General features: G+C 52.5%; 1 protein-coding gene across 1 annotated transcript in view; it reads right to left on the reverse strand.

The window, feature by feature from the left end:
• Positions 1-19683: 19683 nt before the first annotated feature.
• Positions 19684-23522, reverse strand: part of CLYBL (citramalyl-CoA lyase) — a 173427-nt gene continuing 169588 nt past the window's right edge. Inside the window, exons 8-9 of the mRNA XM_056109702.1 lie at positions 21661-21781; positions 19684-19951 (exon numbers count right to left, since the gene is read on the reverse strand). Of these exons, the coding sequence (XP_055965677.1) occupies positions 21686-21781 (96 nt within the window). The 3' untranslated portion in view covers positions 19684-19951; positions 21661-21685. The remainder of the gene's footprint in view (positions 19952-21660; positions 21782-23522) is intronic.

Raw genomic sequence — 23522 nt, forward strand, 5'->3', positions numbered from 1 at the left:
CGGGTCTCAGTCACAGAGTGGGATTGGGGGGAAGTTGTCTCCCTGCAAAATACAGCCTGGAGGGGAATGTTGCCAGTGTCGTGCTCCGGCGAGTTAATATGCATCTAAACAGTTTTCGGAACAGATTATTTACCGACGGGAACAGAATGCCTTGGCACGGGCTGTCTGGGAGAGCTGTTCCCCGGTTCCAGCTCCTTCCAGATTTCAAACGAATGTCCACGCCCGCCTCCCTCTAGGAGGTCCACTCAAAGTCTTCCCTCCGGCAAGACGTGGGCGAGAGCTGGGAATCGAGGGGATTTTGTTGCCCTCTGCTGCCTACGGGAAGAAAGAGCTAGAACCCTCGAAAAATGGGAGGAAGTCAGTGCACACCGAGAAAGATTTCGAGGGAAGAAGGGCAAAGGGAGAAGAGGGCTGAAGAGGATCTTGCTGATGAAGGTGGAGACCCCTTCACCAGCAGGGAACACAGATGCCACCAGGACTAACTGCCTACTTCCAGGAACCTCTGTGATCCCCTGTGAGTAGAGAAGGGGCAAGGAGAGATGGGGGCTTGACTCTCTCTTTGCGGGAGGAAATGGGGGAGAGTTGGTGGTCAAGCATAGTGTTACGTTTCACGTTTGGCACCAGACAGGAGGGGTTTTATGTTGCTGTTATTTTTGGATTATACCCTTCCTATCACTGAGCGATAGCACAGTGGGTAGGGCGTCTGCCTTGCACGCAGCCAACATGGCCGACCCGAGTTCGATTCCTCCGCCCCTCTCGGAGAGCCCAGCAAGCTACCGAGAGTATCTCGCCCGCACGGCAGGGTCTGGCAAGCTCCCCGTGACGTATTCGATATGCCAGACACAGTAACAACAAAGTCTCCAATGGAGACGTTACTGGGCCAGCTCGAGCAAATCGATGATCAACGGGAGGGCCTTTACTTTACTTACTTTACCCTTCCATGCTCAGGGGTTACTCCTGGCTCTGTACTCAGCACTTAATCCTGGCTGTGCTCAGGGGACCATATGGGATGCTGGGGATCAAACCCAGGTAAGGCTGCATGCAAGGCAGATGCCCTCCCCGCTGTGCTATCACTCAGGACCCACATGGGGCCTGGGTTGGGGTGGGGGGATGTTGGGGGAAATCCCTTATCTCTATGGAAACTTCTCAGTGATAATGTGTTGTTACAAGCGCTATAGAGATAACAAAAGGCCTTCACTTCTGGTAACAAAGACCATTTGGGACTGCCTCCCGGGAGCCCCCTAAGAACAGGAAGACTGGCAGATGGTAGACCCAGGGGTGGGGGGGGGGAGAGAAAGAAAGCAAAGGGGGAAGGGAATGAGAATGAATGAACTCCTAGTAGCCAGGGTTCCAAGGGACTGGATGGAGGTGATGGTAACAGCATCCAGATCCCCGGAACTCCTCCTTTCTACTTTGCCTCATGTCCGACTTCACCCTTTCTCTAGCTTGCTTGAATGATCAGAGTCCATGCAGTCTTGAACCACTACCAAATGCATCTATTATGTTGCTGACCGTGGGTAGCTTGACGACAGTTAGATGTGCTGTTTCCCAGCCCCAAGCTGGAAATTCAGTAGAATATTGCTTCCAGGTTTGGGTTGGGGGTGCACACCTGGCTCAGGGCTTCCTCCTGCTCCTTCCTTGGGCGAGCTCAGGTTGGCCATGTGCAAGCTTACCTTAATTCTCTCTCTCTCTCTCTCTCTCTCTCTCTCTCTCTCTCTCTCTCTCTCTCTCTCTCTCTCTCTCTCTGACCCAGTAAGACAGTGGTATCAATTATCAAGAAAATAAAGAGGTGTTGGTTATGGGGGGAAATGGCCGAAAAAAAATCAGTGGAAGACTAGGGCAAAAAATGTGGGCCACCTTTGATCAGAGGCATGGAGAGGGGATGCATGTCCATCTTTGGCCAAGAATAGAGGCCACCAGCCATCAGGACAGCGACACTTGGGTACCTGGAAGGAGACAAAGGGGGCAGGTGACTTGGGGAGAAGGGAGTGAGAGGGTGTAGATTCCTTTTGTAGATCCTCTTCAGAATTCTCCTTCAAATGTCAGGAGAGATGGGGCTTGTGCCCAGTCAGCTAGAACCGCAGGGCGCAGGGCCAGGGAGGTTAATGGGAGGTCTTGGCACCCGCCCACCCCAGACCTGAGGCTGCAGAGGGGGATTCAGCACCCGGAGCTATTGGAGGCTTTCACTTGGAGAGATCTTGCCTGGGCAGGGCCAAGAGAAAGGGAAAACAGCTCGCTCCTTTCCTTCAACTTTGAAAGAAACTTCCTTCAGGGCCCATTAGAGTTGTAGATAGGTGAGAAGTGGAGAGGGAGAAAAGAAAGACAAGGAATGTTTCGGAGAGAAAGTTAATTCCTGGATTTGTAAATCATTTCAATGTGCTTAATCCTTATGCAGTGGGGATGGCAGTTAGCATGACAATGTAAGCGTGACCCAGAACTCTTCCTTGGGAGAGAAGGTCTACAGGGCGGGCGGGGCAGAACTTCCTGTTTTGCCCCCCAGACACTCTCCCGCCCCCTCCAGCTGGGGAGAAACGCTGAGATAATGCATATGAATACATGGCCTTAGCCCCAGCGGCCAAGGGACCAAAGGACACTCAACCCTCCTTGGATGTGTCCCATGTGCAATGCCTGCGATGTATGTATGTTGTATGTAGGGCATGTGTGCTATGTGTGTGTGTGTGAGAGAGAGAGAGAGAGAGAGAGAGAGAGAGAGAGAGAGAGAGAGAGAAAGAGAGAGATCTCACCAGTCTTCCCTGGTGCCTTCAAACTTGGGATCTTTGAATTTCTCTGTGTCCCCTGTCCTGATACCCCAAACCCAGCAGTGACCCCCGTTTGCTCTTCTCTAACCCTGGCTTTGCGGGGAACTTTTGCAAACTTTCCTCAAGAAAGATGTGGTGGCTGTCATTGCGTGTGACCTTTGGTCCTTTGGGCTTCCTTCTGTAAAAATCTGAGCAAGGCAGGCTTCTCTGGACCAGCCATTGGGTTGAACCTTTCCCCTCCCACCTTCCCCCCACCCCACACACACCTTCCTTTGTAAATCAGAGCTACTCTGTATTACCCAAGCAACAAAATGATTTACAAAAGGAAAGAGAGGCCCAATCTATTCTAAGGGTGGGAGGCAATAAATAGGATTTATGGGGACCCTGTCCGAGGAGGACCTGGGCAGAGCGGGGCTGGGAGTGGACAGACGGAAAACAGGGTCCTCTGGAGGTTCTCAGTCTAAGGGTGCTTCTTTGGAGGGAGGAAAAAATAATCTTAGGGTCGGGGGGTGGGAGGGATGCTGGGATCAGTGGTGGTAGAAAATGGGCACTGGTGGAGGGATGGGTACTTGAACATTGTATAATTGAAACCCAAGCACAAAAATTTGTAAGTCTACAACTGTACCTCATGGTGTTTCACTAATAAAAATTTTAAAAAAAGAATCTTACGGTGTTTTTTGGTTTGGGTTTTTTTTTTTTTTTTTTGCGCGGGGTGTGAGGTGGAGAGGGCAGGGTTGGTTCTAACTTTGCGTTTTTTAAATGAAGTTGAAACCTTGGCAATGCTGCTGGTTCTCAGGACTGGCCACAGGAAACTTCAAGGGAGGCATGCTGGGGATGTCCTGGCCAGGGCCCCCCGGGAGGACTGGTTTGATGGAAACCCCTCTGCATCTTCTCCTTCCTGGCCACTCCCCTGTCCAGGAATAAAGCCCCCAGCACAGAGAGCTGAGCTGTTGTCATCTCCTGCTGCAGGGCCCCTTCGACCTGCCTGGGCCTTGCGGGACACTTAGGGGTCAGACTGTGAGGTTGGTGGGGGTGGGGGTGTGGGGCTGATGGATGGGTGGTGAGGCTGGTCACAGGGACAGCCGCACCGGAGGGCAAGCTTGCACTGGCTGACCTTTCTCTTTCACCCCTTCCAGGTTTCCCTTGCAGCCATGGCTACAAATGGGCTCTTAGTTCAGCAAAATGGTGGAGGCTAGTGTGTGTGTGTGTGGGGGAAGCCCGGTGATGAAGGTTTTAATCAAAAAAATTAAATGTTATGTTCCATTCAGTTTGTGCTCCTCCGTGAGGACCTGCTTCTCACGCGGGCACCTTCAGCCTCCGGCTCTGAGCAAAGGGAGTTTCCATTTCTGTGGCGCCTACACGCTAGGAAGCTGCTGGAGAGATCCTTCTGGAAATTGCCCGGGATATTTATTTGGTGCAATTACCAGCAGCCACAGTATTCCCCCCCTCCCCACCTCCACAAATCTGCTTTTAATGGAGGCTCTAAAGTGAAGAGTCCACCCCCCCCAGGGCAGCTCCCCCCACCCCAGGCTGCTTCTCCGCCCCCTTTTTTGTTCTGCCCGGTCAACGCAGGGCCTGGTGGTCATCAGTCTTGTGTGGGGGCACTGGCAGCGTCTCTCCATGAAGGGGCTGGATTTGGGGCCAACAGGGGCAGGCCCTGCGGGCAGAGGCCAGTGTGGGCTCAGGAGGGTCAGGTCGAGCCAAGGAGCACCAGGGCAGGGAAGGGGTGGCAAGTGAGTAAGGATGTTTTAAAGCTCTGGGATGTTGGGGGCTATCAGCTGGTGAGCCACCTGGTGAGCAGGCCGTGGGCAAGACAGAGGGAGGAGGCAGAATCTGAAGGACAGAGTTCAAAAGGGGATGGAGAACTCAATGCCTCTTTTGCAAACCACAACACCCAAAAGGAGAGCGAGAACAAAAGGGAATGCCCGGCCACAGAGGCAGGGTGGGGTGGGGAGGAGATGGGGGGCTGGGAGGGATACTGAGATCCGTGGTGGTGGAAAATGGGCACTGGTAAAGGGATGGGTATTTGATCGTTGTATAGCTGAAACCCAAGCACAAAAATCTCTAAGTCTACAACTGTACCTCATGGTGTTTCACGAATAAAAATTAAATTTTTTAAAAAAGGGGGAGGGATGGAGAGTCAGGGAATGGAACAGAATCAGAGGGAGGAGGCAGAGTCAGAGGGAGAGGTAAAGTACGGGAGGAAGGCAGAGTTAAACCCAGTAAGGAGAGTGCGGGGAGGAGGAAGAGAATGAGAGAGGAGGCAGAGTCTTGAGGGGGAAGGTAGACTAGAAGGTGGAGACAAAATTAGAGGAGGGAGGCAGAGTTTGAGGAAGGAGACAGCTAACGAGGGGAACTGGAATCAGTGGAGGAGACAAAGTCAGAGGGAGGAGGCAGTCAGGCTGGGGTGAGGCCTTTCGGGGATGCGTCCATCCGCGCACCTGAGGAGATGCAGACACTCAGTTTCTCTATAAAGAGATTGGAAGCTGAGGGGCAACCAGGCCCCTCCCTGGGGAACCAGGGGGAGGCCGCCCCCTCTAGTCATTGCTTGTGGGGGAGGTCTGTATGGGTTCCCCTGTGGTCCATGGGTGCGGCTCATAGTTGGGGCACAGCTGTGACTGGTATGATTTGGGGACCTGTGCTGTTGTATTTCTCTGTCTCCATCACTAGAGTGTCCTGCACTGGGACACTCACTCTAGTGGGAACTGAACTGTGGATGTCTGCATCCCCGGCACCTGACCCATGATTCTTTATTCCCTTATGGTCCCCCGAGCACCGCCAGGAGTAATTCCTGAGTGCAGAGCCAGGAGTAACCCCTGAGCATCACTCGGTGTGGCCCAAAACACAAAACAGAACATTTTAAGGCCAGAGAAGTATAGTAAAGCACTTGCTTGCATGCAGCTGACTGTGGTTCGATGCCTGGCACCCCATAATCTGAGCAATGCTGGGTGTTGCTCCCAACCAAAACAGACCAAAATAAGAAAATTTCTGGCGCTGGAGTGATGACCCGGGTTCGATTCCCAGCATTTCATATGGTCCTCCGAGCACTGCCAAGAGTAATTCCTGAGAATATGAACCAGGTGTGACCCAAAAAGCAACAAGAAAAAAAAAAAAAAGAAAAGAAAGTTTCTTTCTGGTGCCCATTCTTGGCATTTGGCAGGGAGTTTGCCCTGAGTAAATGTCAGATGACTGAACGAACACCAGATTTCTCCTGGAAGTACACAGGAGACCGGATGTGTTTCCGGGGATCAAACAGGGGTTGGCTACGTGCAAAGTGAGTCCCCTCCTCTCTGTACCATTGCTTGGGCCCCAATCACTTTTTAGCCCAGTTCTCTTCCCGTGACATTGCTTCCCTGCAGCGTCAGCTGAGGCCTGAGCAGGGGCTGAGTGCCATCTCCTCCCGTGTGGCAGGAACTTCCCGCTCTGTCCCTGGAAATGCAGCACAAGGCAGGCCTGGGGATTCTCTGCAGAACTGGCTCGTGCACAGGGCTCTGTGGCAAATGGTTGGGGCGCCCCCTGCCCCGACTCTCCCAGGTCCAGGTGTGTAAACACAGCCCCCGGACCCTCAGCCCTGGAGGGAGAAATTCTGCCACCCTTGGACGTGCTTTAGAGTCTTCTCTGCCACCCAGGCTGAGGTCGAAAGTTCCTCGCCTGCTGCCCAGACCTTGAGGTGCTGGGGACTGAGCTCAGGCCTCCCAGAACGTACTCCAACCCTGTCTTCTGGATGCTTCAACAATGGTTTTTAATTTGGGGGAATCAGCTGGGGTAGGGCCATACCCAGCACTGCTCAGGGACTGGTCCTGGCCCTGTGTTAAGGAGTGACCCTTCACAGTACTCAAGGGATTGTGTGATGGGGCTTGATCCAGAGGCGCACGCAAGACAAATGAGTTTTCCAATGTGCTATCCCTCTGGCACCTACTTCATGGTTATTTATTTTTGTTCGGGGGTCACATCAGGTCCCCTGTGTGCAGTGCTCAGTGGGTTGCAGCTGGAAGAGCCTTGGTGATTTTTAGGGGAGACCGGGGTGGAGGTGGGCTCAGGCAAAGCATGTGTGCTCCTTCCAAGCTCTCCCTGGCCCTTTGGGCAGGAGTGATAGCACAGCAGGTAGGGCATTTTCCTTGCACGCAGTCGATCTGGGGTTCAATTCCCAGCATCCCGTTTGGTCCTCCGAGCACCGTTAGGAGTCATTCCTGAGTGCATGAGCCAGGAGTGACCCTTGTGCATTGCCGGGTGTGACCCAAAAAGCAAAAAAAGAAAGCTCTCTCTGGCCCTAAGCTCAAGTGTTTTTGTCTTCTTCTGTGTGTGTCTATGGAGTTGGGCAGGGCATCCTTAGCAGTACCGTGGGCAAACTTTTTGGCTCTGAGCTTGGGGATCACCCCTCTTGGGGTTGGGGGGAGCATATCGGGTGCTGGGATCAAACCCAGGTCAGCCACGTGCAAGGCAAGCACCTTACCCACTGTTCTATCTGTCGGGTCCCTTCATTTGATTCATCTTTAGCGGAAACGTTGGAAATATAAAACTGGGGGGAAAGAAAGAAGATCAGGTTTGGGGCTGGAGCAATAGCACAGCGGGTAGGGCGTTTGCCTTGCATGCGGCCCACCTGGGTTCAATTCCCAGCATCCCATAGGGTTCTCTGAGCACCGCCAGGGGTGATTCCTGAGTGCAAAGCCAGGAGTAACCCCTGAGCATCACTGGGTGTGACCCAAAAAAGCCAAAAAAAAAAAAGATCAGGTTTAGTCTGATCATCCAAACCAGCGGAAGGGCTGCAGGGGGCCTGCCTGGAGTAACTCCAGAGCGGAAACTGCCGGCTCTGTGTCCCCTTGCTCCCAGTGAAAGGCAGGAGTGAGGCTTCCTCTGCCCTCTGCTCCTAACCTCAGCCAGTCCGGCTAATCATGGGGATCAAAGCTTCCCATGCACCTCCTGGGAGTTCCTGAGAACCAGCCCCCAAGTCAAGTCGAGATGAGTATGTTGGGGGAAGGGCAGCAGGGAAGGGGTGCAGGGAGTGGGGGTTCTGTGGCATAAAAGCAGCACCTTGTGGGTGGGGAAAGGAGCCAAGGCAGATTGGGAGACCGAGGAAAGCAAAGTTGCCCTTGTTCTTTGGTGCTGTCCTTGGGGGAGGGGAGAGGGGACTGTACTGTTTCCTTGACCCCCCCCCTTCCCGAAAAGGTCAGGCTTTTAAATGAAATTATTAGGTGTTCAAGTCATCATCTATGAGTATACAATTTTGCTCTTGTTTTTTTTTGTTTGTTTATTTGTTTGTTTGCTTTTTGGGTCACACCCCAGCGACACACAGGGGTTTCTCCTGGCTCTGCACTCAGGAATTACTCCTGGCGGTGCTTGGGGGACCCTATGGGATGCTGGGAATCAAACCCGGGTCGTCCTCGTGCAAGGCAAATGCCCTACCCGTTGTGCTATCGCTCCAGCCCCCTTTGCTCTTGTTTTGTTTGGTGGCCACACCAATAGTGCAGGTGGTAGGTGCTTAGGGGTGCTCAGGGGATCATGTGCCAGACGCCGGGGACTGAACCCTATCAGCTGCACTCTCTTCCCTCTGAACTTTCTCCATCATCTCTGAGTGAGCACATTTCAGTTTAAAAAATATGGGCCAGAGAGGTCATTCTGGGCTTCAGATGTTTGCTTGCCTTGCACCCAGCGTAACTGTGGTTCCATGTCTTTTACACCAGGAACAAGGGGATGGAGCGGGAACAGAGCTCAGTGGGAGGGCAGAGATACCTGATGACAGCTCCCTTGCCCACCCCGTGTTAGAAACCAATTGTTGAAGTTCCATGTCAGACAAATCTAATCTAATCCAGAGATGTGGCAATTTAGAATTAGAAAGTGTGTCGTGTTGGTGGAACTGACAAACTTAAAAAAAAAAAAATTTTTTTTAAAATTTTTGGGCAACCGGTGGCTGTACTCAGGCGTTACTCCTGGCTCTGCTCTCAGGAATTACTCTTGGTGGGGTTCAGGGAACCATACGGAGTGCTGGAGATTGAATGCAGAATGGCCTATGCAAAGGCAAGTGCCCTCCTCACTGTACCATCACTCTCCAATAAACTATTTTATAACTCACCTAATCCCAAGCAGAATTATGGCTGTGTATTTGTTTTAAGGAACTTGATTTTTTTTTTCATTTTGGGTCACACCTGGTGATACACAGGGGTTACTCCTGGCTCTGACTCAGGAATTACTCCTGGTGATGCTCAGGGGACCATATGGGATGCTGGGAATTGAACCCAGGTCAGCCGTGTGCCAGGCAAACACCCTACCCACTGTGTCATCAAACCATCCCCGGAAGTTGATTTTTTTAAAAATAAAAAACAGTTTGTTGCTGCTGTTTGGGGGCCGACACCTGGGAGTGCTCGGGAATATTCCTGGCTCAGCGCTGGGGAGAGGGGGACTGCCAGGGACCCGCCCCAGGACTCCTCGTGCAAGGGGTGCTCCTGGAGCCCAAGCTCCAGCCCTGTTTGCATCATTTATTTTTGTCTGGGGCTGGGGGAGATTCCCAAGCAGTGCTCAGGAGCCTAGAGTCACACCAGGTGGTACTGAGCCAACTGGATTAGATGGTTTCATGCTTATTCCTGTGATATGATGCTATTGGGACCCACCAGGGCGGCATCCAGTGGTGCTCAGTGAGCCAAACTCTTCTGGGGTAAGCAGGGGGTAGCAATATTGGGGCCAGCAGCGCCCAGAAACTGGGACAGAGGGTGGCTGGCATCCCCCATGCTCCGGGCTCAGGGTAAAGCGCGCCTCAGTGCCCCTTCTTGGAGATACTATCCCAGAGCCATCAAGGTTTTAAACATGTAGTTCAGGGACCAGAGAGATAGAACAGGGGTTAAGGCACTTGCCTTGCATGTCACAACCTGGGTCTAGTTCCTGGCTAGAAACGGCAGGAAAGGTTGCGGGTAGGGTGTTTGCCTTGCACCTGTCTGACCGCGGTTCAATCCCCAGCATTGCATTCGGTCCCCCAAACACCGCCAAGAGTAATTCCTGAGTGCAGAGCCAGAAGTAACTCCTGTGTATCGCCGGGTGTGACTCCAAAAGCCCTCTCATCTCCCCAAAAAATAGTAAGGAAGAAAAATGAAAAGAAACAGCAAGGATGATCCCTGAGTACAGCCAGGTCCCCCCTCCTACCCCCCAAAAAAGTGGTTAAAAATATCGTCCCCAAAAAATATCGCCCCCAAAAAAGTGGTTAAAAATATCGTCCAACTCAGGTCCTTGTTTTCTTGTTATCAAGCACTGGTCATGGAGAGCAAAGGACGGCAGAGGCTGGAGGCTGCTTGTAGAAGGCAGGAAGCAGAAGGATCCCTGGTTGGTATTTAGATTAGAAATACAAGTGGAGGACGGGACGGGACCATCAGAAACAGCCATTTCTCAGGATATTTATTTGAAAGGGTTTTTTTTTTGGGGGGGAGGCGGAGTCCAGCTCTTGCCCTGGGGCCTCTGGGAGTATGTACAAAATACAATAATTAAATTAAGGCCAGCAGTTAAAATTCCTCATAAAAAGAAAAAGCTGGAGTGCTTCCCAATGGGGAATGCTTGACTTAAAAGGAAAGGTTCACTCTGTGGCCTGAAGGTCAGCAAACTGGGACTCTGTGGGAATGGCTAAGATTTCTTAAAGGAGTTCTTGGGTCTTTGTTTGCTTGAAAGAAAATAAAAGAGGAAGCAGGAACAAGTTTTGAAAATTCAAAAAAAAAAAAAGAAGAAGGCTCAGTTCTCCCAGCACCCAGCGTCCCAATTTTTATCCACGCAGCACCAGAGGCTATGAAAACACAGTCTTTGCTGAGCACTAATCTAACACATATGCCTTTTTGAGAAGCCAGGGGAAGGCCGATGGCGTGTTTGAACACACCACTTAGAAATATGCTCCCTTTCCCAGGCAGTGCCTGCAAATTCACCACCCCATCCCCTGGCCACTTCCTTGGAAGCTGTTTACCTTTCAGTGGTCTCAGGAATCTGCTTTCCAATTTAAAATGCAAGAGCTGACAGAGAGACCCAGGACTTATTCACAAGGTTGTTGTTTTAACCAGGCAGTTCCAAACAAACTTGGGGGTGGAGGGAAGACATGCTCCCGAGTCTAAAAGGGGATGTTTGATCATCTGAGAATTTGCATTTCGAGATCAACATGTTGATTTTTTTTTGTTGTGGGTCCTGCGCCCAGAGGAATGAGGTAGAGAATAAGATTAAGAAGGAAATCCGAAGGCTCATCCAGGCTTTTTGGGGCATTTCTGGCTCTGCATACTCCAATAATGTCTATGAAAACCTCGTGGATGGATGTGCCAGTTTCCAAGTCCTCCTCTTCTCTATCACTTCAAGAGGAATCTGAGTGTGGGCTTTGCATTCGACAGCACCCTTTCCCCGGGCTCCAACTGCAGCAGCCTGGGCAGTAGAGAATGCACTTGGAAACAGCGCCCTGGCCACCTGCGATGGGGGTGCTGTCACTCACCTGCACCCGCAGGGGTTTCTGGGGCCAAGTTCTCAGCAAACCAAGAATTCCCCCCGGGCTCTGTAGATAGCTCCCTAGCTTCAAATGCCAGCAAAAATAGACCCCACTTGGTTGTTTTCCTTCCTGTGTCTGTGTAGGCTGCTTTTGCAATTGAAGAAGAGGGAAGAGAAAGTTAAAGGACAGCGGTGGAAAGAACTCAGCAGTGGGTGGCGGGGTCGGATAGGGGGAGGGGTTCTGCACCTTCGTTCCTAACCTCATTCTCCAGAATTCTGCCCCTTCCCGCGCTCCCCAACGTCTGGCTGTTTGAATTCTGATGACTTGGGGGAATCTTTGCAGGGTGCAGACACTCTTTGTGGAGGTTGGTTGCGATCCGTTTGCTTGCTCTGTGTGTGTGTGTGTGTGTGTGTGTGTGTGTGTGTGTGTTACGCCTGGCAGTGCTGGGATGTGGGGACAGCTCCTGAGTGCTGTGTGTGTGTGTTTGTGTGTGTGTGTGTGTGAGAGAGAGAGAGAGAGAGACAGAGAGACAGAGACAGACACCTGGCAGTGCTAGGGTATGGGGACAGCTCCTGAGTGTTCTGTGTGTGTGTGTGTGTGTGACACCTGGCAGTGCTGGGTTGTGGGGATAACTCCTGAGTGCTGTGTGTGTGTGTGTGTGTGTGTGTGAGAGAGAGAGAGAGAGAGAGAGAGAGAGAGAGAGAGAGAGAGAGAGAGACCTGGCAGTGCTAGGGTATGGGAACAGCTCTTGAGTGCTGTGTGTGTGTGTGTGTGTGTGTGTGTGTGTGTGTTACGCCTGGCAGTGCTGGGGTATGGGGACAGTTCTGGAGTCCGTCCTGGCAGTGCTGTGTCCAAGGCTCTCTGGTGGGGCCCCCTCCCCGAGGCCCAGGTCCTGTGTCCGCTCAGGCCTCCCTGCAGTCACCTTCCGCTCTTTCTCCGTGTTGCAGAAAATTCATTGGGAGTTTCCTCAGCAGGGAACGGCGTGTGGAGCCGTTAGCTGGAGCTGTGTGGTTGAAAGGCTGAGCGCCGAGAGGCTCTGGTCCGGGTCCTGGTTTGGCCAGCATTGTGGCCTTCTTGGGGGTCCTCTCAAAGGCCAGTGTTGGCATAGGTCCTCCGCCCCCATGCCCAGGGCGGGCTTTTCTATGTGAATGGAGCCCCCTTCAGCCAGGAGCCGGTACTGCACAACTCTCCGAGGTGCCTGGGAGGTGTGGGAGCACAGAAGGGCTTCGTAGGAGAGAAGTTTCCTTAGGCCCGGGATGAGTTCTGGATTCCGAACCAGCACCACAAAAGCCTGCAGGGCAGCATAGCCAGGGGTGGCCCAGGAGACGAGGAAGCAACTCGGTAATAGAGACTTTGCTTTGCGTGGATGAGGCATAAGCCCACCACCTCAAGGAAGGAAATACAATAGAAACACAGGGGCTGGAGGCTGGAATCACACTGTTGGGGAGGACATTTGCTTTGCACGCGGCCAACCCGGGTTTGGTCCCTGGCACCCTCTACGATCCCTCAAGACCTGCCAGGAGTGTTTCCTGAGTGCTGAGCCAGGAGTAAGCCCTGAGCACTGCCCAGTGGGGGCCAAAAAACAAAACAAAACAAAACAAAACCCAAAAGAACAACAACAACAAAAACAACAAAAGCCAACCAAAATACAGGCACTTGTAAGATCTAGCAAGGTATTAGGCATTAATAGTAAGTAATTAATTGCACTGAATAAATCTAAGCAAAAGTAACAAAGTCTTTTATTTTATTATTATTAATTTTTTTTTGCTTTTTTTTGGATCACACCTGGCGATGCACAAGGGTTACTCCTGGCGGTGCTCAGGGGACCATATGGAATGCTGGGAATTGAACCCAGGTCGGCTGCATGCAAGGCAAACGCCCTACCCGCTGTGCTATCTCTCCAGCCCCAAGTCTTTTACTTTTGAGTAGGAGTGTTGCTCAGGGCTTACTCTTGGCTCTCCACTCAGGAATTATTCCTGGCAGGACTCTGGTGACCCTAGGTAGCACCTGGCATTAAACTGGGGTCGGCCACATGCAAGGCAAGTACCTTATCAATATCTCTCTGGTCCCTAGTCATGTTGGCCGGATTTGGGGTACTTTTGGTGATCCATCCTTGGAAGCACCCCCACATCCGGTCAGCGTGATTAGGTCCTCATATTCCCACATGACAGCTGCCCTGGGTGAGGGCACTTAGGGCTAGCAGCTGTGGACAGCTGGATGCTGCTCACCACGTGCCCCAGCCAGGTGTGTGTGTGTGTGTAATTAAAAAAAATTCTTCCCCTCCTCTTTTTGTTACGTTGCTGTGACTTTTAGTTGTGGAACATGCACATGCTTGGGGCTCCCCAAACTGTCCAGAATCGAACTCACAGGGGAGGCCCTGGCCTGACACTGACCAGACTTTACCACTGGGCCATTGCTGGGCCGAACTGTGGCTCTGGAGCAGGGACGTGTGTGTGTGTGTGGGGGGGGGTCTGTGTCCCCCTATGCTCGGACCAGCTGTTTGCATGGCTTTCTGGTGCTCTTGTCATTGGAGGGGCACCCTGTGAGAAAGTCACAGAGAAAGCCAGGATGAGAAGCTCAGGGCCAGCAGAGAGACTGTCCCCCGTGTCCATGAACTCAGTTCTGCCAGAGCCTTGCTGGGTGAGCCAGTGGCAACTAGAACTGGCAAGCGATTGCAAGAGGCGTGAGGATGTCCATTATCGGGGGTCGAGGGACACACGGGCACCCATGAAAAAGGCGGGACCCTAGAAACCCGATCCAATGAAATGAGAGAGCCATGGAGGGTGAGGGTCCAGTGGGAAGGGGTGGAGGGGGAATCTCAGCCTTCAGCTAGTGACCTGTGGTGTGGTGAGGAGTGAGGGGGGGCGTCTGCAGGGTAGCGCAAGTGGGGGGGTGTCACCCCCTTGTAGTTAGCTGTTGCTTGAGCCCCATCGTAGGAGACCAGCGTTCCTGTTCTCACCAGGGAGTTTGGGTCATTAACAGTTTTCACAGAGAATGGAAACCAGGAGTTCATGGTAGCTTAGATATTCCTCCTTCCACGGAACTCAAAGGAGCCTATTTAAAAAAAAAAAAAATGAAGCCAGATGCTCAGAGCATTTCGGCTTCTGGAGGGACTGTCCAGCCCAGCTCTGAAACGGAACATCCTCCCTGCTCTCCACGCTGATTACTGTGTCTGAATGAGGACAGCAACTGGATCGATCCATTGTCCAAAACCCAATGGTGCTGAGCCAGAGCAGCCGTAACTCCCACCCCCCCCCCCAAGAAGTCCACTTTCTCTTCATGGGATTTCTCTCGTTGAGCAGATTATTTTATTCTGGTGTGTGTGTGTGTGTGTGTGTGTGTGTGTGTGTGTGTGTGGTGCTGGGGCAGCACCTGGTGATGCTTAGGGCTTACTCCTGCCTCTGCACTCAGGAATTCCTCCTGGTGGTGCTCAGGGGACTATCAAGGGTGCCGGGGATGGAATCCAGGTCAGTGATGGGCCAGGCCAGAGCCCTAGTCACTGTCCTATGGCTCTGGTCCCTCTGATTTTTTGTTGTTGTGGTTGAAGCAAGATCATTTTTATTGAAACTCTTTAGAGAGATGTAGGGAAAGAAAGGGAGAAGTACATGTTCGAGAGAGAATACGGGCCAGCAAAGAAACAGAGACAAACAGGCAAGGGGCTCGAAGAGCAACCCCCTCACTGTGTGATTTTTTATTTTGCAATTTTATTTTAGTTTTTGTTTTTTGGGTAGTACCCAGTGTTCAGGATCCCTATCTCTGTGTTTAGCGGTCCCTTCTGGCCTTACTCAGGGGTCTCGTGGGGCACTGGGCATCAAACTGGGGCCAGCTGCGTGCAAAGCAAGTCTCTTAACCTCTGTACTTTTTGGTCCTAGCTGGAAAATATTTTAAATCATGATAACGGGCTAGAGAAAGAGTACAGCGTTAAGGTGCCTTGCATGTGGCCAATTGATGGTCCACTGAGCACTGCTAGGCGTGAACCCTGAGCACAGAGTCAGTCATAAGCCCCGATCACGGGTGGTAGATATTCTTCCCAACCCCTGCTCTGTCGCACGTCACGATAGAGTCCCTGTGAGGTTTTCTTTCATTTTTCAGAAGATAGTTTTCAGCAGAGCAGCTCTTGATGTGTGGGATGAGGGATTCTGGGACGTTTTGTCCAGGCTGGACTGTTGTCCAGAGCTCCCATCCAGATTTCTCTATTTACGGGGGAGAGAAACGGATTCCCCCGTGGATAGGTCTAAGCCAGCCCCGCGGCCCCCCTCTGCACAGGTGACCTGCTGCTGTACTTCGGGTCGCCAGCCAGGTCTGGAAATGTGTCGGTGGCTTCCGGTCCTGGAAGGGCCTGATTCTTGAACAGGCAGCTCCTGCAGGACAGAGAAAGGCACTGAGAGCGTTGGATGTGGGCACGATCTTGCTTGCCTGCAGTAGCTCAGCTGAGCCCTGTGCACGCAAGGCAGATGGAATCACATCCTCCGGTGGCCTCAGGAAACCGGGAGACCCCCATCAAAGGAGGGCTGTGCGTGAGGTGTTCCAAAGACATCCCCTCCGTCAGTTCATGGCTGCTTCCTTCTGTCCCAGCTTTGCATCTCTGTTCCTCCTCTGACTTCACAGAAGGGCACTGGAGCAGAAAAGAACCTCGGCTCTGGAACTTTCCCACTGCAAGCGGGCTGGCACCCGGTTCTGGTTACTACTGTTCATTGAATGAATAAAAACGACGCACAGGGCATGGCGGCAAGAGGTCACACATCTCTGCCTTCAGTTTTAGTCTTTCCCCTTCCCCCATGGGGTGAGCCCCGCAGATGACGCTGTCTGGGTTGGAGTTGGAGGTGACCCAGGTGCCTTTAGCCCCAAACCCCTCTCTAGCTGGGGAAGCTGGTATAAAATGCAAAAGTCCCCCTTTTGGGGACTTGCTCCTGATGCCCCATCTAAGTAAGGAACGCGGCGCTGCTTAGTGGCGGCGGGTGACGGGCCTCAGCCCTGGGACCCGCGGGTGCTCGGTGCGTCGCGCGAGCCGGGGGTGTGCGGGGTGCGTGGCGGGTGCTGGGGCCCGGGAGCCCCGAGAGAGGCTTTATTGTTACACTGTAACGAGTCTGATTAACATGCTCCCAACACTTTCTCTGAGTTTCTCGGGCTCCTAGCAACGGCGCACAAAGGCGCGGGATTGTCCCGGGCTCCGCGGGGACACGGGGCCGCCTTTGATCTGCCACCATTGCAGCGGGGCCGCTCGAGGCCCCGCGGTCCCGGCCGGTCGCCGCCAACCCCGACGGGGCGCCCGAGCGGCGAGGCCCGCGCAGCGACCCCGGTCCGGGATACCAAGCGGCCGGCGGGGAACGCGGGCTCCGTGCGCCCTGGGCGCACGTCCTTTCCCGCGGCTCGTCCAGGCCGCGTCCCTTCCCGTCGGAAGAAACCCCAATGATTGAAAAGCGGCGATCTGCAGTGCGAAATAATAATAATAATAATAATAATAATAAATGATGATGATTTCACAAAGCACAAAAAAAAAAGTACAAGCGGAGCGTGGGTTCCTCGAGTCTCCAAAGACTACGCTTTTAAAAATTAGTTGGGGGCTGGAGTGACAGTCCAGAGGGTAGGACAAGCACCGCCAGGAGCAATTCCTGGAGTAATCTCTGAGTACCGCGGGGTGTGGCCACAAAACAAAACAAAACAAAACAAAAAAAGAAAAGAAAAAAAAGAAAAACAAGGGGAAAAAAAACAACCAACCACATTGGTGGAGAGAATTGGAGTTGGGACATTGTATACCTAAAACGCCATCCTGAATAACTTTGAACACCACGGTGCCTTCATATAAAAAAATTGAAAACAAGTAAAGGCACTAAAGCTGCTTGAAGGGCCGAACTGGTGCGAGCGTCGGAGAGCCCTGCTGGAACGCGAGGGCTCGGCTGCGGCTCGCGGTCCCCACCAGGCGCTCCTGTTCTCCCAATCACTTTCTCCCGGTCCCTGTTCGGATCGATTATTGGGAGACGCTGCCAGATCGCGTCGCGCCGCGGAGCCCGCGGGGACCCGCTGGCCGCCGGACACCCGGTTCGGTTCCCTCGCCTCCCGCCTCCCGCCGCCCCAACCCCCATCCCACCGCGCTTTCCAGGCTTTGGCATCTCCTGATTTTTCCTTGAACCCCTCGCTCGCGTTTGCGGGGTGGAAAGTCGCGGGGAGGGTCTGGGGGCTCCAAGATGCGCCCCGAATCTGGGGCTCAGCCCGAATGCGGGGCTGAGCCGTCCTGCTAAAAGGGAACGCAGATAAGATCTGCTCGTTTTTTTACCCCCGGGTTGGTGCGCTTAATTTCTCTAGAGGTTAAAACACATCCACAAACAAACAGTCCCCCAAAAATCAGAAACCCCAAACCCCGAAAAGAGAAGATGCTCCGCTTATTCAGGTCAACAGAAACCAGGAAAAACAGATTGTGCGCTAATTGGAAACCGTGTGCTCTTGTAAAAAGCATGTGCCCTTACCCGCCAACCCCCCCCTTAAAAACCGCTTAAAAAATGAGACTTTCCCCATGAAGGTCCGTTTTCTGGACTCCAGCAAACCACTCCCCCCCCCAAAAAAAAAACCCAAAACACTCAAACAAAAAACAACCAGCAACAAACCCACAAGGGGCTAAGGTCTTGGTGATTTTAGCTACACGAGTATTTCCCAAGGGCTGCACCCTTTCGTTTGTCCCGTTGACCTGGGGGAAGACGCACGAAGCAGAGTTTACTTTCAGATTCAGATTCAAACCCGGAGAGATGTGGGCTGGGAAGAGCCCCCCACCCCATACCCCGGGAACTTCCCAACTCGCTCTCTGGCAGCCGGGACTGTCACCCTCAAACTGATCCTAGGTGTGACCCTTTCTACATTAAAATGAGGGTGTCACCGAGCTCATTAAGACCTCAGTAAAACAATGAAGACATTTATCAGCCCCCTCCCCCCTCGGGCAAGGTATTAGGGGAATAAAACAATCTAAGCCACAGGGGTCCTATTGAGATTAATGAAAAAATTATGCAACCCCCCCCTACCAAAAAAAACCCCCTCAATTTCCTTATCCTGGGCTTTGCCACCATGGCCTTGCCCCTGATGATTTATTAAACTAATCTGCAGCCTCTGTGTGGGTACTGCCGGCGCAGTCTTGTCCGGGCTCATTTTCTAAGTAATTGTTTCTCATTAGTTCTGATAATGTTTTAATAGTGTTACCCATAATTTAGCCCCCAAGAATGAATCAAGTGTGTGTGTGTGTGTGTGTGCGCTTGCGCGCGCGTGTCGTGTGCGTGTGTGTGTGTGTGTGTGTGTGTGTGTGTGTGTGTGTATGGCCACAGGGCTTGTGATGAGATTGACACAAAAGAGAAACAGGTGGGGCTGAGTCCTTTCTCCATGGAACAGTCTGGGGGTGTCTGGCAGCACGTGAGGCAGTAGACCCTCAGCCCATCCAGCTCTCCCCCACTCCCCAATCTCTCTTCCCCATCCTCTATCCAGAGAGAAATTGGGGTGATTCTCTCCCAACAAACACCATCCTATCACGGACTTTTTTTTCCAAGAACATAAGACACCGAGGGTCTCTCGGACAACTTGGCCCCTACTGGAGCCCTGTTCGCAGACTCGGGGGGTGGGCTCTGACAGGATCCCTGCCTCCGGACCCCTGGCTGACAGATGGGGACACGTGGAAATCCCATCTTCGACAGGGTCTTGTGTGGCATGAGCTAAAAGGTGACCCAGTCCAATCGGGTGGGGACCCAGAATGTGGGCCTGCAGGTGGTGAGGGCAGGCTGGGTCTGGACGGGGCACCCCCAAGTGTCACTCGAGGCGGTTTCTCCCTTGGTCCACATGTTTGAGCTGCTCAGAGGGCCACTCCAGAACCTCTGACGTAGCTGCCTGCGTGACTGATGCTTTTCTGGTCTTCAACAACTAGTGGGGGGAGTGCTGGGGGCCAGAGGCAGGCTGCAGGCCTGGCTAGATGGAAGAGGATTTGCTTGCCAGGGCCTCGTTCTGGGCAGAGGGGTCTCCTGAGCACAGAGGTCTCTGTCAGCTGGCTGCTTCTCCAGGCCCATCACCCTAGCCCAGCCCTGTCTGCAGTCCTGAGGCCAGATGGGTAGAGAGGTCAGCTTCCTCCTTCCAGCCCCTTGGGTGGGAGGGGACCACAGTCTGGTTAGGAAGTTGGGTAGGGGGATTCACAGAGGAGGGGCGACAGCAGAAACTCAGTCAGCTCCCCAAGTTTGAGAACTGTCAGGTGTCTAGGGAGGTACCTTCCGGCTCACATCAGTCTCCGCATGTCTGGGGAACCGGGTCACCCCCTTTCTGTCGCGCACTCAGGTGGAGGTGCTGCTGGCCTCTCCTGGGACCTCGTCTTCCTCTGTGCTCAGCTCTAGGCCTTCCTGAGGGACTTTTAAAGTGGGGGACATGCCCTGGTTGGGGTCCACTGGAGGGGAAATGAACAAAAAAGGCGGCAGGAGGAGGAGGTGGAAAATGAAAATAAAAACACACACACACAACTGTTTTCTATTTACAAATTTAAATAAACAGAACAGCCTTCCCGCGGTGTTGGTGCCGAGGTCATGAAAAGGTTGGTGTCGAGTTTAAAACTTCCCTTTCTGTTAATTTCTTAAAGAACCGTCGTCCGAGGCTCCCGTACAAAGGCTCATGATTTAATGAGGAGCAGAAACAAAATCTCTGATTGTTGGTGTTTCAAATTTCATTGGCGTCCTCTGGCAAACACGAGTTGATCTTTGGAAGCTTCAATACCCTTGAGCTTTCAGAGGAAGAGCACTCGCTGAATGGGGAAGAAAGGCCGGTTGTTCTGTTTATTTACCCTTCCTACAAGCCGGGTTAACCTCGCCACTAAGCCCGTTAACCACAGCGCCACCGACCTGCGGCCCATCCCTAATGTCATGCAAATCTCCGGGGACCCTACGCCCAGCCCCGCACATTGTGTCCCTCAAACTCGACAAGTTTATTGTGGACAGCCCCCCCCCCGCCCCCCCCATCGGGTCTGCACTCGGACCCTGGGGGGTGGTGGGTGTGAAACAGGCTCTGGAGCCAACAGTTCTGCAGGGTGGGAGGGGGAATGGGAGGAACCGGTGTTTGCACATTTCTTCATTTTTTATTTAGTTCTGGGGCCACACCTGTCCGTGCTCTGGCCATACTCCAGGCTCTGCGCTCAGGGAACCATATGGGGGCCTTGGAGTTGAACCCCAGGTTGGCTGTGTGCAAGGCAAGCCAGTGTCTAACCCGCGGTATTATCATCGACTCCCTCCTCATTGATTTGTTAATTGCTTCAAACGGGGAATCCAAGCCTTCACCCAGGATGAGAGCTTTCCCCTGTGGAACAGGGATATTTCGCATGGGGGTGGGGTGGGGGTGGCAGCTAATAGCAATCTGTTTTGAAGATTTATTTTTAGATCTTTTAAAAATGGAGGTGGCCATACCCAGCAGCACTCAAGGCCTACTCAGGGCGCTTTGCTCAGGATTTCTTTTTTTCTGCAGGGGGATGAGAGGGTCTGACCCTGCAATGCTTAGGGGTTACTCCTGGCTCTACACTCAGGAATCACTCCCTGATGTTGCTCAGGGGACCATATGGGATGCCGGGGATTGAACGCAGGAAGGCCGTATGCCAGGCAAACGCCCTTCCCTCTGCTATTGCTCTGGCCTCTTCGGGGATTACTCTTGGTAGCGCTGGGGACCAGATGGGGTGCCAGGGACCAAACCAAGGTAGACACCCTGCTTGCTTTACTATTTCTCTGGCCCCAGATTTATTTGGAGAAGGCATCTTTATCAGTCAATTGGACAGTTAGTGATTGTTACAACCAGCTCTGTTTTGGGACCACACCTAGCAGTGCTCAGGCTTTACTCCTGCCTGGGCTTGGGAATGACATGAGGTTCTGGGGGGTGGAACCTGGTTGGCTGTATGCAAGAACCCTAACTTCTGTGCTATCACGCTGGCCCCTGAATTATTATTTTACCAAAGCCTTGTGTTGGGGTTGGAGAGATAGTACAGTGGATAAGGCACTATCCCTGGGATGTGGCTCACTCCTGCTCAAGCCCTAGCCCCCAATATGGTCTCACAAGCATCACCAAGAGTGATCCCTGAGCACAGAGCCAGGAGTCAGTCCCAGGCACTGCTGAAGTTCTTCCCCCCCCACAAAAAAAAAAAAGAACAATGTTGATTTTTTTTTCTTTTTGGGTCACACCTGGTGATGCACAGGGGTTACTCCTGGCTCTACACTCAGGAGTTACTCCTGGCAGTGCTCAGGTGACCATATGGGATGCTGGGAATCGAACCCGGATTGTCCGCATGCAAGGCAAATGCCCTACCCGCTGTGCTATCTCTCCGGCCCCAACAATGTTGATTTTTGAGATTCAATTGGCTGGTGAGGTGACAAAGGCGTCTTCCGATGCTGAAGGGCTGGAGAAGGAGAAGGTTCCGGGTCGGCCCCCTGCCCTAGACTTGTGTCCTGGGTCCTGGTTGGACGCTACACCCACCTGATGTTGAGCTCTGGGTAATGGGTCATTTTTCCTTGATGAACGTGGCAAGCGTGACAATATTCTGGGCTTGCTTCAGTAGCGGCATGTCGATCATGCTCCCCTGGAAAGTAAAGGCCCCCTGGAAAAGAGCAGAATCCCTGAGAACGTCTCTACCAACATTTCAGCGTCCACCTGCATTGTACCAACTGCTGGGAAAGCCAGGAAAAATGACAGGGCACAGACTTCTGTTCTCCCCTCTCCCCAAAAGTGGGAACCATGAGTGGTTTGTTTTGGGGTTAGCTCTGTGCCCAGGAATCACTTCTGGAGAGGCGTGACCATACAGGATGCTGGCGATCAACCCTGCGTCGTCTGTGCAAGGCAAATACCCTGCTCGCTGTATTATCACTCCAGCCCCCTGTCAGTATTTATTTTGCTTTTTGGGTCACACCCAGCGATGCACAGGGGTTACTCCTGGCTCTTGCACTCAGGAATTACTCCTGGCAGCGCTCGGGGGACCTTATGGGATGCTGGGAATCGAACCCAGGTCGGCCGTGTGCAAGGCAATTGCTCTACCTGCTGTGCTATCGCTCCGGCCCCTGTCAGCATTTTAATTGAGAACAATAAACTTTAAGTACAAGGTATTAGTACAAGGTATTAGAATCTGTTTATTCAACTCTTGGAACCAAAAAGAAAATGACTGGAGAGGAGAAAGTACATTTTTTCCTTCAAGATGTTGAAGTCTTGGGGCTGGAGTAATAGCACAGCGGTTAAGGCATTTGCCTTGCACGCGGTTGACCCGGGTTCAATTCCCAGCATCCCATATGGTCCCCTGAGCACCGCCAGGAGGAATTCCTGAGTGCAGAGCCAGGAGTAACCCCTGTGCATCACTAGGTGTGACCCAAAAAAGCAAAAAAAAAAAAAAAAAAAAGATGTTGAAGTCCTGCATGGAATTTTAAAACCAGTAACATGCCCTGGCAACTTGTTTTTCAAAACAGCAATCAAGCTAAAATGCTAAAAGCTAAATGTTTCCTTCTTGCTGTAACAGAATGAAAGGAGACAGCCAGGGGCTGAGAAAACGCAAGGCAAAAACTGTCTGGCATATAGAGTGACCCGTTAGCTGGGGCACACTTGGGGAAGACTATCTGGTGACAAGGAACAGAGGCCATGGAAGAAATCATATGCCTGTTGAATGGGGGACAAGAAGGAGTATGAGATACGCTGGTCCTTGTTCGCAGGAAAAATACTGGGGAGCCTGGAGAGATAGTACAGTAGATAGACTTGCCTTGCACACTGCCAACCTGGGTCTGAGTCCTGGCAAGGCAATGACACCCTCAAACCTGTACACACACCACTACACTTACCCGACACACGTGTGCACATGCATGCAACGCTCACATATACACACACATGTGCACACCCCACACACGCACGCTCACATATACACACACCACTTACTACACGTGTACACACCCCACAATACGCAGCCACTTATACACACCCCACATCACATGTGCATTAACCCCACACATGCACACTCACGCGTATACATACCGCACACACAGACATGCTCACATAAACATGCCACATGTGTATACATGATACTGACACCCCCGTATGTATGCCATATACACCAATGTACAGACCATGTACCACACATATACACACCTCACATCTGCGTCCCAGAGACTCCCATGTGCTCTGTTCTCCAGGCTCCTCTTGGGGTCAGAGCCTCAGGGGATGCCCCCAGGGGTCCTCTCTCCCTTCCTCAGCCTGTCACAGTGTTGTCACTGTTTACACTGCTGGCTTTGCTGTGCCTTGAGGCCCAGGGAGGGCAAAGGTCATGTCTAATTTACCTTTGAACCCCCAGAACCCAAATCTAC

The sequence above is a fragment of the Sorex fumeus genome, unplaced genomic scaffold, assembly GCF_029834395.1.
Source record: "Sorex fumeus unplaced genomic scaffold, SorFum_2.1 ptg000008l, whole genome shotgun sequence".
Classification (NCBI taxonomy): Eukaryota; Metazoa; Chordata; class Mammalia; order Eulipotyphla; family Soricidae; genus Sorex; species Sorex fumeus.